At 31.9% G+C, this 20,874-nt stretch overlaps 1 protein-coding gene across 1 annotated transcript; it reads right to left on the bottom strand.

Annotated features, from left to right (window-relative positions):
* Positions 1-7,940: 7,940 nt before the first annotated feature.
* LOC117112123 lies at positions 7,941-11,391 on the bottom strand. The gene is made up of 2 exons (XM_033255177.1): positions 11,313-11,391; positions 7,941-9,892 (listed from the first exon to the last, which is right to left on the bottom strand). The coding sequence occupies exon 2, from the start codon at positions 9,864-9,866 to the stop codon at positions 7,941-7,943; it is 1,926 nt and encodes a 641-aa protein (XP_033111068.1). The 5' UTR covers positions 9,867-9,892; positions 11,313-11,391.
* Between the last annotated feature and the right edge of the window lie 9,483 nt (positions 11,392-20,874).

The raw sequence follows: 20,874 nt of genomic DNA, 5'->3' as shown, positions 1-20,874 counted from the left end.
AAAAGAATACGACGTTTCCTTGTATAGTACCTTTAGGGCAGAATACTCTGGATATTCAATTGTTGACCACCAGTCAGGACATCCATTTCATGTAAATGGACTGAAGTTGTTCAGAGACATAACCAATTGTGGCTTTACGTTGATATCGACGTCCTCTATACCATTCAGACCTAATAATGAATACGGGACTAGTGTGCCTAATATTAGAGACAAGTGGACGTTTTCAAGAAAAGAAGTTGAAGATAACTAAATAGGCCTCACATCTTTTGTGCCTTAAAACAATTATTCCTTATTTCTGTAAAAAGATAGAGAAATTAAATATGCTAGCTTTGGTAAAATGTTTGATTTGATTATCATTATTATTGATAAACATTTATTTAATTGAAACTTGTTGAGTATGATAAAAAAATGTAGTAAAACTCCAAATAGGGTTTTCCTAAATAATTAAGGATTGGAATTTTCTTTGGTTGATTTGTGGACAAAAACCAGAAAGTCACCTTTGTAGATAAGCTATATTTTGAAGTAAACTGAAACTGAACATTCGGGTAATTGTGAGCCTTTGTTAGGCTAAAAAGGTTAGTCGTTGATGATCTCCCCGTATCAGTATGAAACTGCTTGAGAGCTCTAAGTTGTAGTAGCTTTTCATTCGTATGTTAGAACATGTATTTCACAGGCGGAGTAGATTAAGGAAATGGGAGGGGGAACAATATCGCCATGGTTTTGCTCTGAAAGTATATTGAATGCACCAAATAATAAAAGGAAACTTTTGACATGATTTCTATGTTCCAGTTTTTGTTTTTGTTTTTTTTTATATCTCAATTTACAATAAATCAAAAAGTGTTACTCTAAATGTTCTGTCCACATTATCAAATTTTTAAGTGACAAATGTGTGATGTGCCCATATATGGGCATGTCACATTGTCATATATAATGTCAAAGTGTGGACAGAGCTTTAAAATACACTCACTTCTTTCGTTTCTTTCCAACACAGAATTCAAAATATCGGATTGTTGCACATTATATCGAAGTTAATTTTATGGAAGAATTTGGAAGATATAATACTGTTGCAGCATATAATTCTTTAGCAGCATAGTAGCGTTTGGTGTTTGGTCATGGTTGAGTAATGCCAGTTCATGACTCTATGATTGGGTAAGACGAATTAGATTGGAGTGTCGGTGGTGATCTGAGCGAATGTCATTAAATCCGATCCCTTGCAACGCTCCTCATCACGTTAGCGTTCCATAACATTGTGTCGGTCGGCCGACGTACGTTACGTGCCGTTGTGTTCTCTTCACCTCAGCCGACTTCGCCTTATTTTACCATACAAGAATGAACTCATAACTTCACTTATATCCAATGAAAAAGGGCAAATCTGGTGTCTAACTATATGTTATTAGCGTCATTGAAGCCAATGAGACAGGTTTCCAAACGTAAAATTGCAGCCATATTGAAATTCAAGATGACCGCCTTAAAAATGGTCAAAAATTGAATATTTCAGTACAATTCCACATCTTCTCTATGGAAAATTGTAAATTTGGATCTAATCATATGATTTTACAAATAGGAATACAATAAGTAATTAAAATTGAACCGATATAAAAATACAATAAAAAAATACAAAACCTTACAGTATGAATTTTATTTAATTTACAATTAATACAATATTATTTTACAATTATTATAATTATTTACAATTTAATAAAATGCAAGATTATTAAATGCAATTAATTATGTTTATGAAAGTATAGCTTATATAAAAATGCCCAAAATCAAGTCACAAATTGACAAAAAAAATTACAATTGATAGAGTAAGATAATTATTACAGACAATTCAACATTCAAAAAACTATTTCCAAATTCAGTACAGTATGTACAATCAATTAATATTTACAATTTTGGAAATAAATGAATCTTAATGGCTTTCTTAAATGGTTAAATAGATGTTAGTTATCGAATACTTTGTGGGAGAGCATTGCAATACACAGGCCCAAATTAGAAAAATGCACGATTTCCGGAGACACGCCTTTCAAGATGGTATTCCAATCTAGTATGATCATGTCAGACATAAGACCCCTACTGCCACACATAAAAACTTTAACAAGATCCTTAAGATTACATGGTGCTATATTATTCAAACAGTTAAATACATGTAGCAGCATTTTATACTGTATTTAATTCTACCTTCAACTGGTAACCAGTGTAATTCACTAAATAATGTTTTAGCTTATGGATAAGGGTACTTAAATGTAAACCGAGCTGCTCGATTTTAAACCCTCTGTAATATTAATGTTCTTAGTGGATGTGCCAGCCAATAAGGAGTTACAATAATCTAATCTCGACAGTACTAGTGATCTCTGACTCAGTACATATGTTTCTCCGTCGATATTTCCTAATTCTCCGCAAACCTTTTAAGTAGAAACTTGCAGTGCGACAAACAGTCAGTGTGCGGACTCATACTAATCGAATATTAGGATATTACTATGTGCTTTTACTATATTTGGTATTTGCAGGTTTGAGATTAGTACCATCAAGACACGGCTTTTAGAAAAAAAAAACTTTCAAAAATATCAGACTTTATTTTAATCATGATAAAGAAGTTCCAACAATCTTCGCTGGTACCTGATCCAGGCGAGGATCCAGCGCTCACATTGACTGAATATCGCACACAGGTGTGCAACGGATCCACTTAACGACCCGACGATCTCATGTATTCATGATTTTTTCCTAGAGTGAAATGAAAATGTTTAAATCTATATTTACACCAGCGATTAAATATATTCTACCACGCCGGTATCAAATAGGATATGTCATAATATCATTCACAATATGCTTGCTTTAATAAATGTTTAACTGTCGCCTTTCTTCATTCCAACGTTCAAAGATTTGAATTGCACCGTATTCATCACGGCAGCAGAACCTCTGCATGAAACAAAAGGTCATCAACCAAAGATCAACATTGAAGTGAACTGCAACTTTATAAGCCTATTATGTCTACAGTCTACAAAAGTTTAAAAAGTATCTGAGTATCTCGCCATCGGATTTTTAAAAATACATTGCTAATAATTAATGGAGAGTTTTAAATGTACATTTTATTATTTGTTTGAGCTGCACGAGTCATTGAGCTGCATGAGTCATAAAAAAAGTGTTATTTGAACTTTAGTTACATACTGTAAACATTTTTATTTTTTACTGGCCTAGGTTTTAGATAATTAAGTACCTTGGCCTAGAAATTAGTTTAGTAGAAATTAGTGTAGTTCTCTGCAAATAAAGCTGGCAAATATACTCTATATAATATATTACAAGGCTTAGGCCAAGTTCATTAATGCTGGAATGATATCTTTAAATTATTATTTATTATTATTATTAATTATTTTTCTTACTGTCCTATTTTGATGCTTCATTTTGTTTTCAAATTTCTTAAAGAAAAAAACCCATAAATGTCATAAAGCATGACTGTTAGTGTCAAAACATAGGTTTTCTACAATAACATGTTTCTAAAGTCCATACATATAGTATTCGTTTCGTATTTTTTATTTTTAAAAAAGACTGTGTTTAACATTTTATCTATTTTTCATGATTTATATACATTTAAGCTTATACATTTAAATTTATACAAATATATATAAAGAATATTTAATATGTCTATCAATCATTAGTGTTGTCATTATTATGTCGTTTGTATTGTCATGACCATATCGTTATTATCATTAGCCTGTTATATTCATTATAATGCTTTTTATATTTCTTATTAATAATATTATTTTAATTTTTTTTTTATTAATGCAGCTGTTATTATTATGTGGATGTAAATGAAAATAGAAAATCCAATACAATAGACCTCTTACAATGTTTACATTGGCCAATCTGAAACGCTGGCGGCACCCTACCCTGGTAGGCAAAAGATCCAGGAAAAATGCATGGGAAATCAGGATACTGGTCTCTTTTGGGTTGTGCCAAAAATACATGGATGAAATTCACATATGTAATAGTTGAACCAGCCTATTGTTCCTAATAATTTTAACTAAAACCTTTCAAGATCAATCAAGGTCCACCAAGAATTTGGCCTCAAGTCCAATATGGGCGCCAAAATTTAAAATTGCCACCAAAAATTATAATTATTAGAGCTATACAGTAAATTATTCGGTTTTGTCAATGTTTTTTCAGTGGATTTATTCTCTCAGTCCTAATCCTTTTAAGACCAATCGAAGGCGGCCATCTTGGATTTGATGCAAAAATCTGGGTGGTCCCAACTTCAAATAGAATGGGGTTAGGTGCTGAAACTGCTAACAGGGAAAAAAGGCAGATTTTCTTTGGTTTAGCCTTGTCTAATGTAAATGATGTACAAATTGCTATTTCATCCCATCTTTTTCATACCGGTATATTTTATTATACTGTAATGAAGTTAAATATTAAATTGGTTTTTTTGCCTTTTATGGTGAATCACCACTTTCTTTATCATAAATACATAGTAACAATCATAACACAATTAGTTACATTAACAAACATCAATATATACATGTTTTTAAACTATTGCATATATTTTAACTTTTTTTTTATTGTTTTATTCATTGATGCGCCCAAATATCAATATGTTATCAACCTGTGACTAACAAATCTCACAAACACTAGATGTAACTTTTCCAAAATTCTTAGTTTTGCAACAGAGCCACCATTTTAACTCAGTACCGTAATAAATAGAGCAAGAATAAATTTTCTGCCTCTCTAGACTTTTTTAAAGAGAATTTTCCTCTTGTAAAATTTATAAAATATTAAATTGTTACTCTTTCATACGCTGTAATATTGTAACACCATTATTATTTACGAAGTCTACAGAACAGTAAAACTTATTATTTTCATAATTTTAATTTTTAAGTTCTTCTAATAGTTGTAAGTATGTGGGGTTTTTTTTTTATCTCCTTATAAAAAAAAGTATTAGATTTTGAATTTTTCCTTACTTTCTATGTAATTTGTTGCTGGTGCTGTAGTACTAGAATATGATGTTAGGTTGTTATTAAAAACGAGTTTCTGCAGCACCATTTTGAGTGTAAATAGAAAGATGATTGTCATTTTGACGACTACACTATACATCACAATCTTGCATTTAAACATATCTTTATTGAAATTGTTCTGATCATATTGAAGTTAGTACTGGCGCCCTCGTAGTTTACATTCACATTATGGCGTGTTTAGTCACCATCAAAACGTGTTCACTTAGCCTATTTATTACCCACATTTATCGTGTTGTATTAGTTAAAAATTTAAACATCCATCTGTGGTTGGCTGTATGCGTGAGCATGATGTGATAAGGTAAAACTGGTGCTAAAATAGTTAAAGTAGCGGCTTAGCTTTCCTTATGTTGGTTTCAAATTGTATTAGTCCTATAACTGTTAAAGGTATCATAAAAAAACTCTTTTTTCTGTCTCTTATACACATCTAGATGTGTATAAGAGACAGATGTACAGTATCTTGAAAAGGGTGCATACAATCTCCTCATAGCAGCAAAAAACAGGATTAAACACACGAATCACACAATAATGCAGTCAAAATTAACTTATATATTCTATATGGTATGTTGCCATGGAGATGTGACCATGGCGTATTATGTACAGTACCTTGAAAAGGGTGCATACAATCTCCTCATAGCAGCAAAAAACAGGATTAAACACACGAATCACACAATAATGCAGTCAAAAAGTAACTTATATATTCTATATGGTATTCTAAAAACTACAGTAAAATATAAAGTAAATGCGAGTCCCTCAATGATTATTTGTTTCCTTTTTCCATAGCTTCAGATATGTAAGGCATAAAAAAAAACAAAAAAAAAAACGCCCCACTCAACAAAAAATTGAATAAACGCCGTGGTACTTATTAAAACATTCAAGGTACTTGTTAAATGATTGATTATTATTTTAAACCAGACTTGATAACAATGGTAGAAACAACAATAATGATTATAATTTTCAACATATAATAATGGTGACTTCGATTCAACATTAGCTTCGCTATCAATTAATGGATACATTATACTTTAAATCGCTGTCTGCACTGTGTGACAAATACCTTTGATTTGCAGATATGCAAATTTGATATTACAATATCATGCCCAATATCATATCAGATATTGTCATACTAAACTTGGTAGTGTGTATTATAGACCTTTAAATGATATTCCTTAATAAGAAGAACCCGAGACTATGAACTGGATGTGGTCACTTTATTTTAATCAACTGTGACCGTTTTAATTATAAGGCGTGGCCATTAGAGGGCGTGGTTTCGGGTTTTTTTTTTATAAATCTGATGACGTTTTGAAAACAGTGGTTATATGATTACTAAAATATAATTTGGGAAGTTACTCAAGTTTTTAAGTTTAATATTTCTTATTGCTACTAAGTGAAAAATGACAACAGATATTAACGTTCTGGTTTGTGTTTTTCTCATCGTTTTTTAGGGTAACGCATCCGAAACTCACTGAACGAAGTTTTTAGATAGAACATTTACATCTATGTGTTCTGTGAAACCGCCACCGGATAGAATGTACAGTGTGACATTGTTTTCAATGTATTCTATCAAACACAAAAGCAAAAGCAAACACTTAATAGACTGTAAATATTAAATTTTAAGTAATTTTCATCATAATACATGATAATCATATGCCATTTATTTTGCGATTAAGACTACATGCATATAACATAATCCTACTTACACTCGCATTACAATCAATTAAACAAATACTTATTTTGGTTTTTGGATCCAAATAAAGGAGACCTATTTTTAAGGATTATGCTTAACACACATGAAACCAGAATATTCCGTTTAAACCTGAGTTTCATTTTCGTATGGGTGTAGGCTTTGTTCACGGTCGTCTTTAATGGGAGCTTCTTGGCTTCGTTCACTGTCCTCTTCAGTTTGTAGTAGTCTTTGTTTAATGTCCTCTTTTATGCGAGCTTTTAGCACTTCTATTTCGTTTTCTTCTTGCGCTTCATTCTTAATAAGTTTACAGAAAAACGGAATAACGAGAGGAATTAAAATGACAGGAATTGACCTAACTTCAACGCTTAAGCTCTGTATTTGGTCGATAGATTCCAATGTATCAGCTGCAATATATATAACCAAACCACTTACGGCTAACTTTACAAGCATAATCACAGTCTTAGGACCTATTGGTCTGTACTTTTTGACAATCTCATAAAAAAACTCTTTTTTAATGTACATCAGACCATTTCTCTTTACATAAATGTGAGAATGTTGGCCAATACTATTGCCACCGACATGTGCTTGGTCTGGCTCTGCTGTATGTTTTTCAACAACTTTATCCATTGAATCTATAACCTGTCTCAGAAATTTTACGTAACCGGCATTTAAGTCAGTTAAAGTGGTAAGAAAATATACAATGATAAGAAAAGAAACAAAAACAACATTAAAAATATAAGAAGAGTTTGTTAACAGTCCTATGAAGAAGTAATACAGAATTTGCAAGAGGTTATTCACCACCAGGTACACTGAAAACCCAAACCACATGTAAACAAAAAGGAAAACATATAGATAAAGTATTACCAAGCGCCAAATACTTTTTTTCATTGAATCTGCAATATGAAAAATGATCAATGTAAACGGATTAATAAACATTATAATAAATATAAACTTGCAAACGAAAGCAAAAGAATTCAATATCCAATCATTATATTCTGTTTCTTCCCAAACACCTTTCCAAAATTCCAATGTTACTAATGATACCATTTTGTGATTTATATCATTTACTGTTTTTTGAAACATAGTTAAGTGTGATGTGGGATCATAATTTATATCGAAAGATTCATTTACTGTGCTAAGCGCGGAACTATTATCAAGTTGTCTAAGTATTATTTGAATCCAATTTTTATTGGAGAGAGAGGGTTTGGTGGAGCGTTTATATATGTACAAAATCACTGTTGTACACACTAAGCTTTTATCACTTCTATTTCGTTTTCTTCTTGCGCTTCATTCTTAATAAGTTTACAGAAAAACGGAATAACGAGAGGAATTAAAATGACAGGAATTGACCTAACTTCAACGCTTAAGCTCTGTATTTGGTCGATAGATTCCAATGTATCAGCTGCAATATATATAACCAAACCACTTACGGCTAACTTTACAAGCATAATCACAGTCTTAGGACCTATTGGTCTGTACTTTTTGACAATCTCATAAAAAAACTCTTTTTTAATGTACATCAGACCATTTCTCTTTACATAAATGTGAGAATGTTGGCCAATACTATTGCCACCGACATGTGCTTGGTCTGGCTCTGCTGTATGTTTTTCAACAACTTTATCCATTGAATCTATAACCTGTCTCAGAAATTTTACGTAACCGGCATTTAAGTCAGTTACAGTGGTAAGAAAATATACAATGATAAGAAAAGAAACAAAAACAACGTTAAAAATATAAGAGGAGTTTGTTAACAGTCCTATGAAGAAGTAATACAGAATTTGCAAGAGGTTATTCACCACCAGGTACACTGAAAACCCAAACCACACGTAAACAAAAAGGAAATATAGAAAAAGTATTAACAAGCGCCAATAACTTTTTTTCATTGAATCTGCAAAATGTAAAATGATCAATGTTAACGGATTAATTAACATTATAATAGATATAAACTTGCAAACGAAAGCAAAAGAATTCCATGTCCAATTATTATATTCTGTTTCTTTCCAAATACCTTTCCAAAATTCCAATGTTACTAATGATACCATTATCTGATTTATATCATTTACTGTTTTTTGAAACATAGTTAAGTGTGAAGTGGGATCATTATTTATATCGAAAGATTCATTTAATTTGCTAAGCGTGGAACTATTATCAAGTTGTCTAAGTATTATTTGAACCCAATTTTGATTGGAGAGAAAGGGTTTGGTGGAGCGTTTATACATGTAGAAAGCCACTGTTGTACACACTATAGTAATTGGATTAAAGATTACTGATACATAGAAGAAATCAGTGGATCTGTATTCCTCATCGACTAAAATATAGTTAATAGTCAATGGCAAATACTGCCATAGGCTTAAATAAACAAGGCAACGCAGAATATACAAAATAGAACAGCAGCATTCATTACCTGCAAAAAATAGAACGTATTTAACACCAATATTGAGATCGGTATTTATGCTTATATACTCTGTCAGTTCACTTTGTAATAGGCCTATTATTAACGGTGGATTTGGACAAAGGAACGACAGAAGGAAGTAACTGAGATAAAATATTACAAGAAGGCTTAAAAAACCAACAACCCTGATATTTGTCTTGTCTCTGTAATACTCATTCCCTATTACAAGTCGCCAACAATCGAAATAAAATTCCCCAGGGGAAGTTATAGAAACTGGAGTTAATAACTGTTCCAAGCAAATAGCCTGGTCCAGTTTTAAGCCCTCTGTTGATTGGAAATTTGCGAGTGATGTTGCAATTATATCAAGCTTTTTATCATCATCAGCGTTCAGGAAACAGTCCACTGACAATAACACGTTCAGCGACACTCTCTGCACACCCGGCTTAAGTGTACCAAGAGAGAGGTGCACAACGTTATGTGGGTATTTTAATAGTTGAACACCCCTGGGTCCAACGGCTAATACCCAGCGTTTAATGTTGACGATCGTACTAGTTTCATTCAGGATTTGATCAATTTCGATGCCGGATGAGTTTACAAACTTCAAATTCATGTTGATGTAGACACTTCCCTCTCTCTGGACGACTTCCAGTGCTTTAGCTCCTTCAATGTCCAACTGGCAGCTAATGTTAGTTGGCATAGTCCTATCCATGATGCCACGAGATGACACTAGGTAGGCGTGGAGTTCCAGGAGCAATATGACGTCAAACATAAATCGTACCATGATGAAATGATTAACTCCTTATACAACTGTAAAAACAATGAACTAAAAGTAAAGAGGGAAAGCATGTTTCACGTGCTAATAACTATACTAAACCTATTTAACTCGTATAGGCCTGCTAAATGGTTTCCTTATTGAAAGATGATTTAACTGTAGTTGCATGAATAAAATATCAATGTTGGTAACATAACATAACACAATATCAAATTTGAGAGTATAAATAACGAAATGATTATTTTCATTTGATTGTATTTCATTGTATGTGTTGCTGGGTCCTGGATGATAACAATGTTTTTGCATTGATCAAGTCACCCAGGTTAAAGAAGAAATAAATAAATTTAAAAATATATAAATCTTTCATGTCCTATTTTTTTATTTATTATTTATATAATGATAAAATTTATAAAGAAGCCCCAGTGGTCCAGCGCTGGTTAATGCACTGCCTGAAGTGAAAGGCTTGGTAATATCAATGCATATATTTACTTTGTATCTTAACTTTTCTAAGTTACGGTATTTTATTATCTATTTAGGTTTAAAGGAAACCGTGCTATTGTAATTTCAGGCTGAATCAAATTCATGACAATAAGATATTTTTAAGCTGCTTTTTAAACGAATGTTGTCCTGTAAAAAAATACATTGTGTAATAAAAATTATTCCTCCAACGGATTCGAACCTGCGACCCCTCGCTGTCAAGGCGAGCATCATAGCCATTTGACCGCAGAGGCTTCATGGTTAAACAGATTCAAATAATCGTCAGCTACATTGTATTACACAATATATATGTATATATATATATATATATATACATACATACATATACATATATATATATACATATATATACACACATATATATATATACATATATATATACATATACATATACATATACATATATATACATATACATATACATATACGTATATATATACATGTACATATACATATACATATAGGTTACCAGCATAGCGTGATATAAGACTTCATAATAACAATTGATCCCTTTATTAATCAGAGCATTTATTTAGCTTATCTTATGGTAAAGATATATTTCGAATTGATAATCATATAGGCATACAATTATTAAAACGATAGTAACAATATTAAAATATTAAAATAGGACGAAAGTCCATCATGGATATAACAATTAAAACGGAATTCTTAAATATTATGTTAAAATTGCTATACAACTATTCACTGGTATTCGAACAGCCTGGGTCACCGTCCCAATGCTTACAGTAGCCTATGCACATTATAACTGTGCTTTGCCTAAAACGTCCTTCAACATTTCTTCGCTTGGCCTCTAGCCTAAACAAATCGCTACTAAATGCATAACTAAAACACAGTATAGTATTATACATCTATACTAATCAGTTTTGTCTAATAATAACATAAACATACGCTTAATTAAACTAAAAGTTAAACAATAATTAAAAATACAAATCTTACCTAAAAAGAGCCAGTAGTAGAGGTCGGATTAAACATAAAATTCGAATTAATAAACGATGGAGATTGAATAGAGTTCTTATCGATGCGCTGGAGATGTGACAAGGAAGTAAGGAATGTGGGTATAGGTCTCTGTGTAATGTGGAAGTGGGCTCTGTGTATACTGGTTCCCGTATTCATTGGGGTTACAGGATCAAGATCAGCGACGTATAGTGCTCAATGCGAATGCAGAGCGCAATAATAATAATACACCTGCTGAACCTCATATCCATTATCTTCCTATGCTCTCACTCCTGAAGATTGCTACTGCTTGAAACAGCTGTAGAGCAAATTCACGCTTGACATACCTTTCTATTATTGTTATTATTATTATTATTATTATTATTATTATTATTATATATATATATATAATTATACATATACATTTATATTTATATATATAATATATTATATATAAAATGTTATTCTACAGTATAAGGAAATTATTCATTATTAATAATAAGCATACCTAATGCTGTATTTAACCAGGGAACTGTTCCCTGACTTTAACTGTTTACTTTAAATGCTCATAGAGCAATCACTCTACTTACTAAACAGTCAAAATACAAATGAGTATACTTTTGGAATTACGTAAATCAACAAACCTATGAGTAGTATAACGTAATATAACCTTACATCAGTATCTTCACCAGAACTTGTCCGCTTTATAACTTACTTATGGTGACTATCTTTCAACGATACAGGAAACCTGAACAATGTCAAACAAAATGTATATGTATACTATTTTTAGAAGGCATTTTATAGTGCATTGTACTCTGAGACCATGGATGAATGGTATAGTACGTTTGCCTAAAGAGAAAAAATGTAGTAAAATTTCACCTACAAATGTAAACATTTCCATTTTTACCTCAAATGTCATAACAAGTCAACTGCAAATGTAAACATTTTCGTAAGCACTTAAATCCTTAAAATATTGAAAGACCCTAATTAACTGCTATAGTAGAGCAGCTAAAGCATCAAGTGGTGCATTTTAGCAGCTAAGGCCCAAGCTGTGCACTTAATTACCAAAGCATGAAACTTGGCACAAAATATCTTTAATATGTGTAGATTAAAACAAAATTTGTTTGCCAAGAGTTTCTGACGCCTACTATGGCCGCCAATTCGAATTATAAGGCCCTCTGAAAGAAGGGATCCATATATCTTGGTAACGGATAAACGTAGAGACTCAATTTTGGTCTATTTTTTTTTTTGGAACATACATGTTTCTATTTGCATTAATACAATGTTTTGTCCAAAAGTGACCGGAAATGACATTTATAAAGATTGACCTAATAATATTAAGTACACATTTTATTACTCAATAAACAATATAAACAATGTAAAACAACAAATACAAGATCATTCAGTGGAATACCACTTATTAAAGTATCAACTTGCCTGCACTTTTGACCCCAATATGAAAAATTATTCATTTTTGGAGCAAAATGATTCAATTTGAGTGGAATGCTTCTAATTTCGATGTCTGAAATGTTTCACTCATAATTTTCACATCTTGGCACAGCCTGGGGTTTAATATTATAGGCAAGAGGACCTGAGTGACCTTGCTTCCTGAAATAGAATTGATCAAATAATGTTACAGTAAACAATAATACAGTACTGCAAATTATGCTTTAGTAATAATAATATACAGTTAGTTGTAGTTATTTACCTGGCACCATCCATTTCTTTTTACGTTCTCGGCCAACCAGCGGACCATGGAGACACTCCGGAAATAGGTCGTCATATCCAGAATGAATATTTTGTATGTAGCTTGCTATTGATTTCCACTTTGCAACTTTTAATTCGGCATTCTCATCAGGTGTGGATATAGCACACCAGTACAAGTGGTTGGTAATGCTTTGTATCCAAGGCTTAATTGATGTGCAACTGGAAAGAATAGCAGCTGTCTTCAATTTCTTGTTTAAGCCTTTTTGTAAGATGGAATGCTTCTTACCAGCCCTTTTCCATTGTACTGCTAGAAACTTCATTAGACTACAAACAAATACAGTAATAGTATAATTCTTTTATGTGTTTGCTTTAAAAACATACAAAAAATATAGTGATTTTAAATTCACATGTAAATTTATAATATAAAATGTAGAAATTTACAATATAATTAAAATTGAGTAATAATGTATATAAATAGGCAGGTGAACAGAAAATGCTCCCTTAAAAGTTTCTTCTTAAACAATATATTTAATAACTGTTTTACCTGTACTAGCTGTACATCGACAATCTTGCCTGTTTTCAAATTCATCATTTTCTACGGTTGCTGAAATAGGTTGAGGAGTAGAATTCTATTTTTTTTTCTAAAAATCTATTTTTAAGTCGATAGTCCCGGGGCTTAATTAGTGAGACCCGGGGAAATTGGTTATACCTTTATAAAGCTGAAACATCCATGTACTGATTATTGCATTTTCAATGTTCTGATGAACTTCAAAACATGAACTGCTTCGTATCTTTTGAATTCAAGATTATTTTCTTTATTCAGGTATATACTAAATACAATCCGTACTCTGGTACCATGCTCTACAAAATTAACTTTGAAAGATATTTCAAAAGCAATTGTAATGTCGGCACGCACGATGTTGTTTTATTAGTTTTTTTTTAAATATTTTGTACACGATTTGAATGATGTTGTGTAAACATACTTCATCAATACTTTTTAGTTCTAAATCGCTGAAAATAGTGCCGATGATTGTTCTATTGGCGTCAATCTCGGAGTCAATATTTTTTTTAAGTTTTAATAACCACGACTAGTTTCATGTAGTCAACCGCAATCTATACATCATTTCTGATCCGCTTCACTGCCAGAGGGCAAGATGATTGTTTACCAAATCTTTTCCAACAAGTCATGGCACAGTTTAATAGTCTTTGAATTATTTCAAGGCTATTTCCTTTATTTAGGTAATTTACGTAAGCTTCGTACCACAGTACAATTGCACTACAAATACTTTTGGGACATACTTTAAAGTTTGTTCAACTATTTTGTACACGATTTTGGATGATTTCATGAATACGTTTTAGATTTACTTCACTGCAAAGAACCGAAATATTCTCAGTAGGTCTAGCCTGGCTCTGCGACTATATTTTACTATTTTATAAGTATTCTGCTTGTTTATTCAGAAATAGCATACGAGTACTAATACATTATCTGATAGTTTTCATTTATCTAGTGGGGGGTCTGAGTTTGTGTAGTGAATAAGTTTCCAATGGTCTAATGACCCATAAAATAGGCGGAACAATTCGAGAGTGATTACATTAGGACTAATGAAAACGAAGTGGCCCATCATGAATGAAAGCCAGGGGACCAGAAAAGTTCTGTGATAAGATACCTTCCAATTACAATACCTACAACAATTGTTTCATATGCATTTTATTAATTTCGAGTAATGCAAATAGGCCTGTTAGTGAAGCACCAGGCTGCTACCCTTGAAGGTGTTTCACATTCCTTTACTCGAGCCACCTAGATAGGGTCCTGCGTTGAGTTAGGGTGGTGATGGTGACCCCTCAGAGATTCGGTATACAGTGTTGTGGCGATTCTGCCAGGACCGGGATCAATAACATACACTGTGAAAGATCACACACAGAGACAGACACATGTGTTTCCATCCGCCATCTTTTATTATCCTATCCTCTCTTCTTTTCATAAATACAGCCCTCTCTTCCAAAGAGCGCCCTGTTTGTGGCTGATCGCCACATAATTGAGTTTTTTTGTGCCATTTCTTCGTGTTTGTGTGTGTGTATTTGTTTTGTCTAAATATTTTATTTATTATATAATGTGAAGCAAAAAAGGAGTTTTTCGTGCATTATGCGCTTTTAGTCCACAAGTGTCTTCTTATTATTATTATTACTATTATTATTAGAGTCGCAAGAGTATCCTAGGTAGATGAAACACTTTTTCCTTTTAATAAAACAAACATTACTAGGGCCAGAGACCAAATATACAAGCACTTTCGGCATTTTGTAGACAACATTTTCATTGAAAGTAAATAGATGCGTACTCAGAAAAATCAGGTTTCTATGGCCAACCGTTTTTTGAGATATGGATATGCTGGGTATCTAGGGTCTAAAAGGTAAGAAATGCCATTTCCGTTCACTTTTGGGAAAAATGTTACATTAGAGCAAATAGAAATATGCATGTTTTAGACAGGTAGAATGTTTTGACATTTGTGGTAGATTTTTACATTAGTGGGCTCTACACCACCCCCCCCCCAACCCTAACCATGAATAAATCAGCTAACGTCTATTTTTATGAATAACTCAGTAAATGGTAACGCGCCAGTGTATCATTATATATATTGTGGCTATGTCAGAATAATATATAGGGCCCTAATTCATGATATGCTTGCTTTAAATGAATGTTTTAACGTCGTCGTCTTTCTTCAGTCCAACGTTTAGGCCTACTTACACTATGTTCATCCATTTTACTTTTATTGTGTTTTATCTCATGCTGACCTTAGCCTAGGTGAATGGTGTGAAGATTGAGATCTGCACCTTTGTTCTATACTACATCAAGAAAATGTCTGTGCTAGAAGGTTTCTGTGCTCAAGATAACGTTACAATACCCATTGTCAAAGTCTGTGGAAATTATAATCCTATACCATTATTAGTCCTAATGTACTTGTTTTGTTCTTCCTTAATAGTTCTTGTATTTTTTATTTATTTATTTACCAAATTTATATAGCGACATTCCATGATTAATCATGGTTAAAGAGGCTTAATGAAAAAATACACAAATAAGTCCAGTAGACTGGGTTTAACCCCCAAAAAATTGCAACAAAAGGTTTTCCAACAGATTTTGGTAGTATTGAGTGTGCTAAATAACATAAAAAAGTCTTATAAAATCCGACCACTGGAAAGTGGTTTTTTCCAAGATGGCGGCCATACCATAAAACAGCTACAAATTGTAATATAATCGCAATCTTTTTAAAACAATATCAGGATTTTGGGGTCAGTAAATCATTTCAGACAATTTAGAATGTGATACAATCAATATAAATCAACTCAAGATGGCGTCCAAGATGGCCGCCATGTATAAACAGCCATAAATCAGTACTTACTTTAGCAATTTTTAGTGCCGTTGTTTTAACATTGTCTTGTCCGACCTGAAGAAAACCTCTCGTTCGTCTGTATTGACATGATAGAGAAGATGAACAAATCTGTATCTTCTCCAATTAAAGTTACAGTATGATGATGGGAAATGTCTACTGCTGCTAACACTATATCAACGTCAGCATCGTTCCTTGCATGTATTACAGGACAATTTCTTTTCTGTAGTTCAGCAGAGAACATATTGATAAACTTCTGCTTGCTTGTTTTTTAGTGAGTGGATTAATATGTGGGTGATATATGTGAAGGTAATAGATTAAAATCACCAACTATGTTAAAAGCAGCTCTTATAAATCAAAGAAACTGGATTATACAGGTAAAACAGGTTTTACATGCAATACCAAAAAATGGATAGAGCAAATATATAGTAAGATAAACAAGAAGCCTTCAATTATAAACGAAAACAATGAGTTGTTAAAGGTTAATTCAAAAACATATTATACTAAACAAATACAACAAATATTTTGTGAACCAACTTCCCAGAAGCAATGGGAGAATGTCTTTCAAAGTAAACATTTTGACTGGGATTTAATATGGAGTAATAAGGTCTTCAGAATAAAAGAAACAAGACTAGTAGAGATGAATTTTATGTTATTACATAGAATCTTACCAAATAATAATAGGTTGGTTGTATGGAACATAAAACAAGACCCTAATTGTTATTTATGTAAAAAAGAGGAAAATGAAAAGCATATGTTTTATGATTGTCAAAGACTTAAAGGTTATTGGGATTGTGTAGTTAACATAATTAACAAACTGGAAAAACAGAATGTAAAAAAGCTTTCGTATATTGATATTATATTTGGAATTAAGAATGTAAAAAGCAATGAATTAATTACATTAGCTTGTTTTGTAATTTACAAATCATGGTTAAAAGGAAAAATAAAAAATGATAATTTAAACAGGATGTTTATTGCTGAGCTAAAATTAAGGTACAAACTATAGTCTAAATTAAATAAAATGTAATGATGTGAATTGAAAAAAAACAACCTAAAATTGTTAAATGACAGTAAATTATTTGTACAAAATTAAGATGGAAATGAAAAGGTGTAGAACTGAGATTAATTTATTATGTAATTGATATTTAAGTAAATATCTATGATATATTTTACACACTAAAAAGCAGAAAAAATGTTAAATCAAACAGGATGTTCATTGTTGAACCATAATTAGGGTCTAATCTAAAGGAAATGTAATGATGAGAATTGGGGGGAAAAAAAACTAAAAAGTGTTAAATGAAAATAAATTATTTGTAAAAAATAAGATGAAAATGAAAATATGTAGGAAAACAGAGATTAATTTATTATGTTCTTATATTGATTTTATGTACATTTTTATGGTGCAATAATGAGAATAAATGTGGCTTTGCCAGAAAGAGAAAAAAAACCTAACTTCTGCTCGTTATCATGCCTCGAAAGGAACTCATCCTTTTTGCCATCAAACTCGGTATTAGCCGTAAAGTTTTACCAACTGGGTGGATGTTCTGTCCTCTTCTTTCATGGGTATTGCCTTTTATAGAAGGAGTCCGATCATAACTATCAAATACAACAGTTGCCAATCCACACTTTCTCCTGACGAACTCTGAGTATGCCTGTACAATTGTGCCGTAACTGACTCCTCTCTTCCATGATAAGTGATGTAAAAGAAGGAAAAGGGAGCCTCTATCTAGAACATAACATTCAGTTTCCGGTAGTGTCGTACATTGCTTTAATTGACAGCTTATTTTTCATGTTCTATAACAGCTTGAACAAATTGTGGTTTGTTGGCCTTCCTAAAAATGTTTAGTCTCAAAAGGGGATGGTGGAAACTTCTAATGTAAGATCTCCCGATTGTGATACGACAAGGAATCTTTGGAATAGAATGGCAGGGTCAATGGTTTTATCAGGAGCAATTTTAATGGCTTTCTCATCTCCAAATGTTTTTGCTTTATCTTTTCTTTTGCATCGTGAGTGGATTTCCCGTACGATTAAAAATCGTAACGGTATTGGGTTTGGTCTACAGGAGTTCGTGCTTCGAACAGGTCATTCCATTCATAGAAAAAGCCTTTTGATGGAGAAAGTGTACCTTTTTAGCAAGGTTTGCCTAGGTCGAAACCAACTCCGGCTGTATAAAATTGACTAGAAGATTGAAAAAGTTCTTGTTTATGAATAAGGATTACTACTATGTCCATCTTTATTGATCTAATCTACGTAAATTTACATTCAGAGTTTATATTTAATTAATTAAAACTGTTTCGACATTTATCTTAAAATATTATATGAAATATTGTAATCGTTAAAGACTAATAATATTTCATAATATATATAATCGGTATCTTTATTCAAAAAACTCCTTCATAAAAAAATATATATATATTTATATGAAATATTGTAATCGTTAAAGACTAATAATATTTCATAATATATATAATCGGTATCTTTATTCAAAAAACTCCTTCATAAAAAAATACATTAGTAGCCAAAAGCTAAATTGGTGTATTTTGTACAAAAGGAAAACAAGAACGAGAAACGGCAAAAACATCACATTAAAACAATACAAAAGCAAACCCAAAGCATCAGTATAAGTTCACTACGTTAAAATTGCACAATTTGAATTTTTCAAAATAATTTCATTAGATAAGTAGTGGGGCTATTTTAAAGACAATACAAAAAAAGAACCCAAACCATCAACATTTCGCAAAGTTAAAAACAATTGCAAAAAATTAAATTTATTCTTCAATTAATTTCATTAGATAAGGGATGGGGCTATTTTTAAAACGTTCAGTCCTCAGGAAAGTCATTTCATAATTTCTATGTTTACGAAGTTTTACGGTGGGCCGTATGTATCCCATGTAGACTGTTAACAGCTCATTATTATTGAAACCAGACTCTTTTAATTTTCTTAACATGAATAGTTTCCTATTAGCCTCTTTGACCATTAGGTCAACATGATTTTCCCATTTTAGGTCATTGCTTAGAACTACTCCTAGTAGTTTGACGTTATTTAAATAAAGCAGTATGATGGAACAATGATTAAATTATGTTAATTACAGACACAATGTATACTCAGGCCCAGTTCTAGAGTCCAGTTAAAATATGTAAGTATGTATGGAAATGATATATTTATATAAATAATATGTGTAAATATGTATTAGTATATTAAATTAAATGAAATGAAAAAACGAAAGAAGCATAGGAAGAAAGAATAGGAAAGAAGTTTGGAGCGGCTGAAATATTTACCGAAAATAACAATAATAATCATTTTGTCAATTGCATCACATTTTTGTGAAAATTTGTTGGTAGGCCTACTAATCGTCAGAGGTCAAGGTGCCGGCAGCCTACATGTTTCATATGTATATTGGACATCGATGTTGAATTATGGAAAGTGTAGGCCGTGGCACAGAGACCTCTGACGATTGGTGCCCAAAAATGTTTACAAAAACGTAATGCAATATTGACATATTGACTACTTTTGTATATTCCCGTTCCAAAATCTCTTTTCTTCATTCTTCCTTTATTCTTTCACTTTGCGTTTATTCATACTTTTTATTCATAATTTTATACACTACACACATAGTCACTAGGTTTAGGCCTAGGCTAGGCCTCGGCTATGACTATTACTATATTATTTAATACAATTTTAATAGATAAGATTAATTTAACATGGACGTAATAATTCATAAATAATATATATAATAACGTTAACGAATGAATAACAATAATTTAAATGTGGACATAGTGCCACTACTGCAATAATAAGATTAATACTTTTCAATTTTATATAGCCGGAGTTAGTATTGACCTAGGCTACTATGGCTAACGACAAGTACGCTTTCTCCAAAAAAAAAGGCTTTTTCTATGAATGGAATGACCTGTACGAAGCACGAGCTCCTGTAGACCAAAGACCAAACCAGTAACCTAATTGAAGCTAAATCTTTACTACAACTAGTTGGGTTCTTCTAATAGGCCTAATAAATTTTATATTAATGCAATCTTCTTTATTCCATTGATGTAGGCCCTACACTGAAAAAGAAAAAAAAAACATTTACGAGCTTGACAGAAAATAAAAATAAACGATCAATCTAACAATACATAACAATTCAAATTCTCATTTTCGTTTTATGTAGAATACGTTTATTACCGTTCACGTAGCAGTATATAACGGCCTATCTTGATTGATGCTATGAAACACAGACATGAAGGTCATGGTTGAATGCGTACCGGTACGTATCTGCTGATACGTCAATGCGTTACAGATCCACAATGTCAACGCATTACATACCGAGACACGACAGGAAAAACCAACAAAACAAAATCAAGATACATCGATTTTTAACGGAATTTGGATAATTACCGTTCTAAAAGTTGATTTCTATTGATTATAAGTAGTTTTCTACTCTGGTGTTGTAATATTTTTATCATTTTTGCACCCGTGT

The sequence above is a fragment of the Anneissia japonica genome, unplaced genomic scaffold (assembly GCF_011630105.1).
Source record: "Anneissia japonica isolate Jap-2015-1 unplaced genomic scaffold, ASM1163010v1 scaffold284702_len192836_cov137, whole genome shotgun sequence".
NCBI lineage: Eukaryota > Metazoa > Echinodermata > Crinoidea > Comatulida > Comatulidae > Anneissia > Anneissia japonica.
Note: the sequence above shows the minus strand (reverse complement) of the source record. Positions and strands in the feature narration are given on the sequence as shown.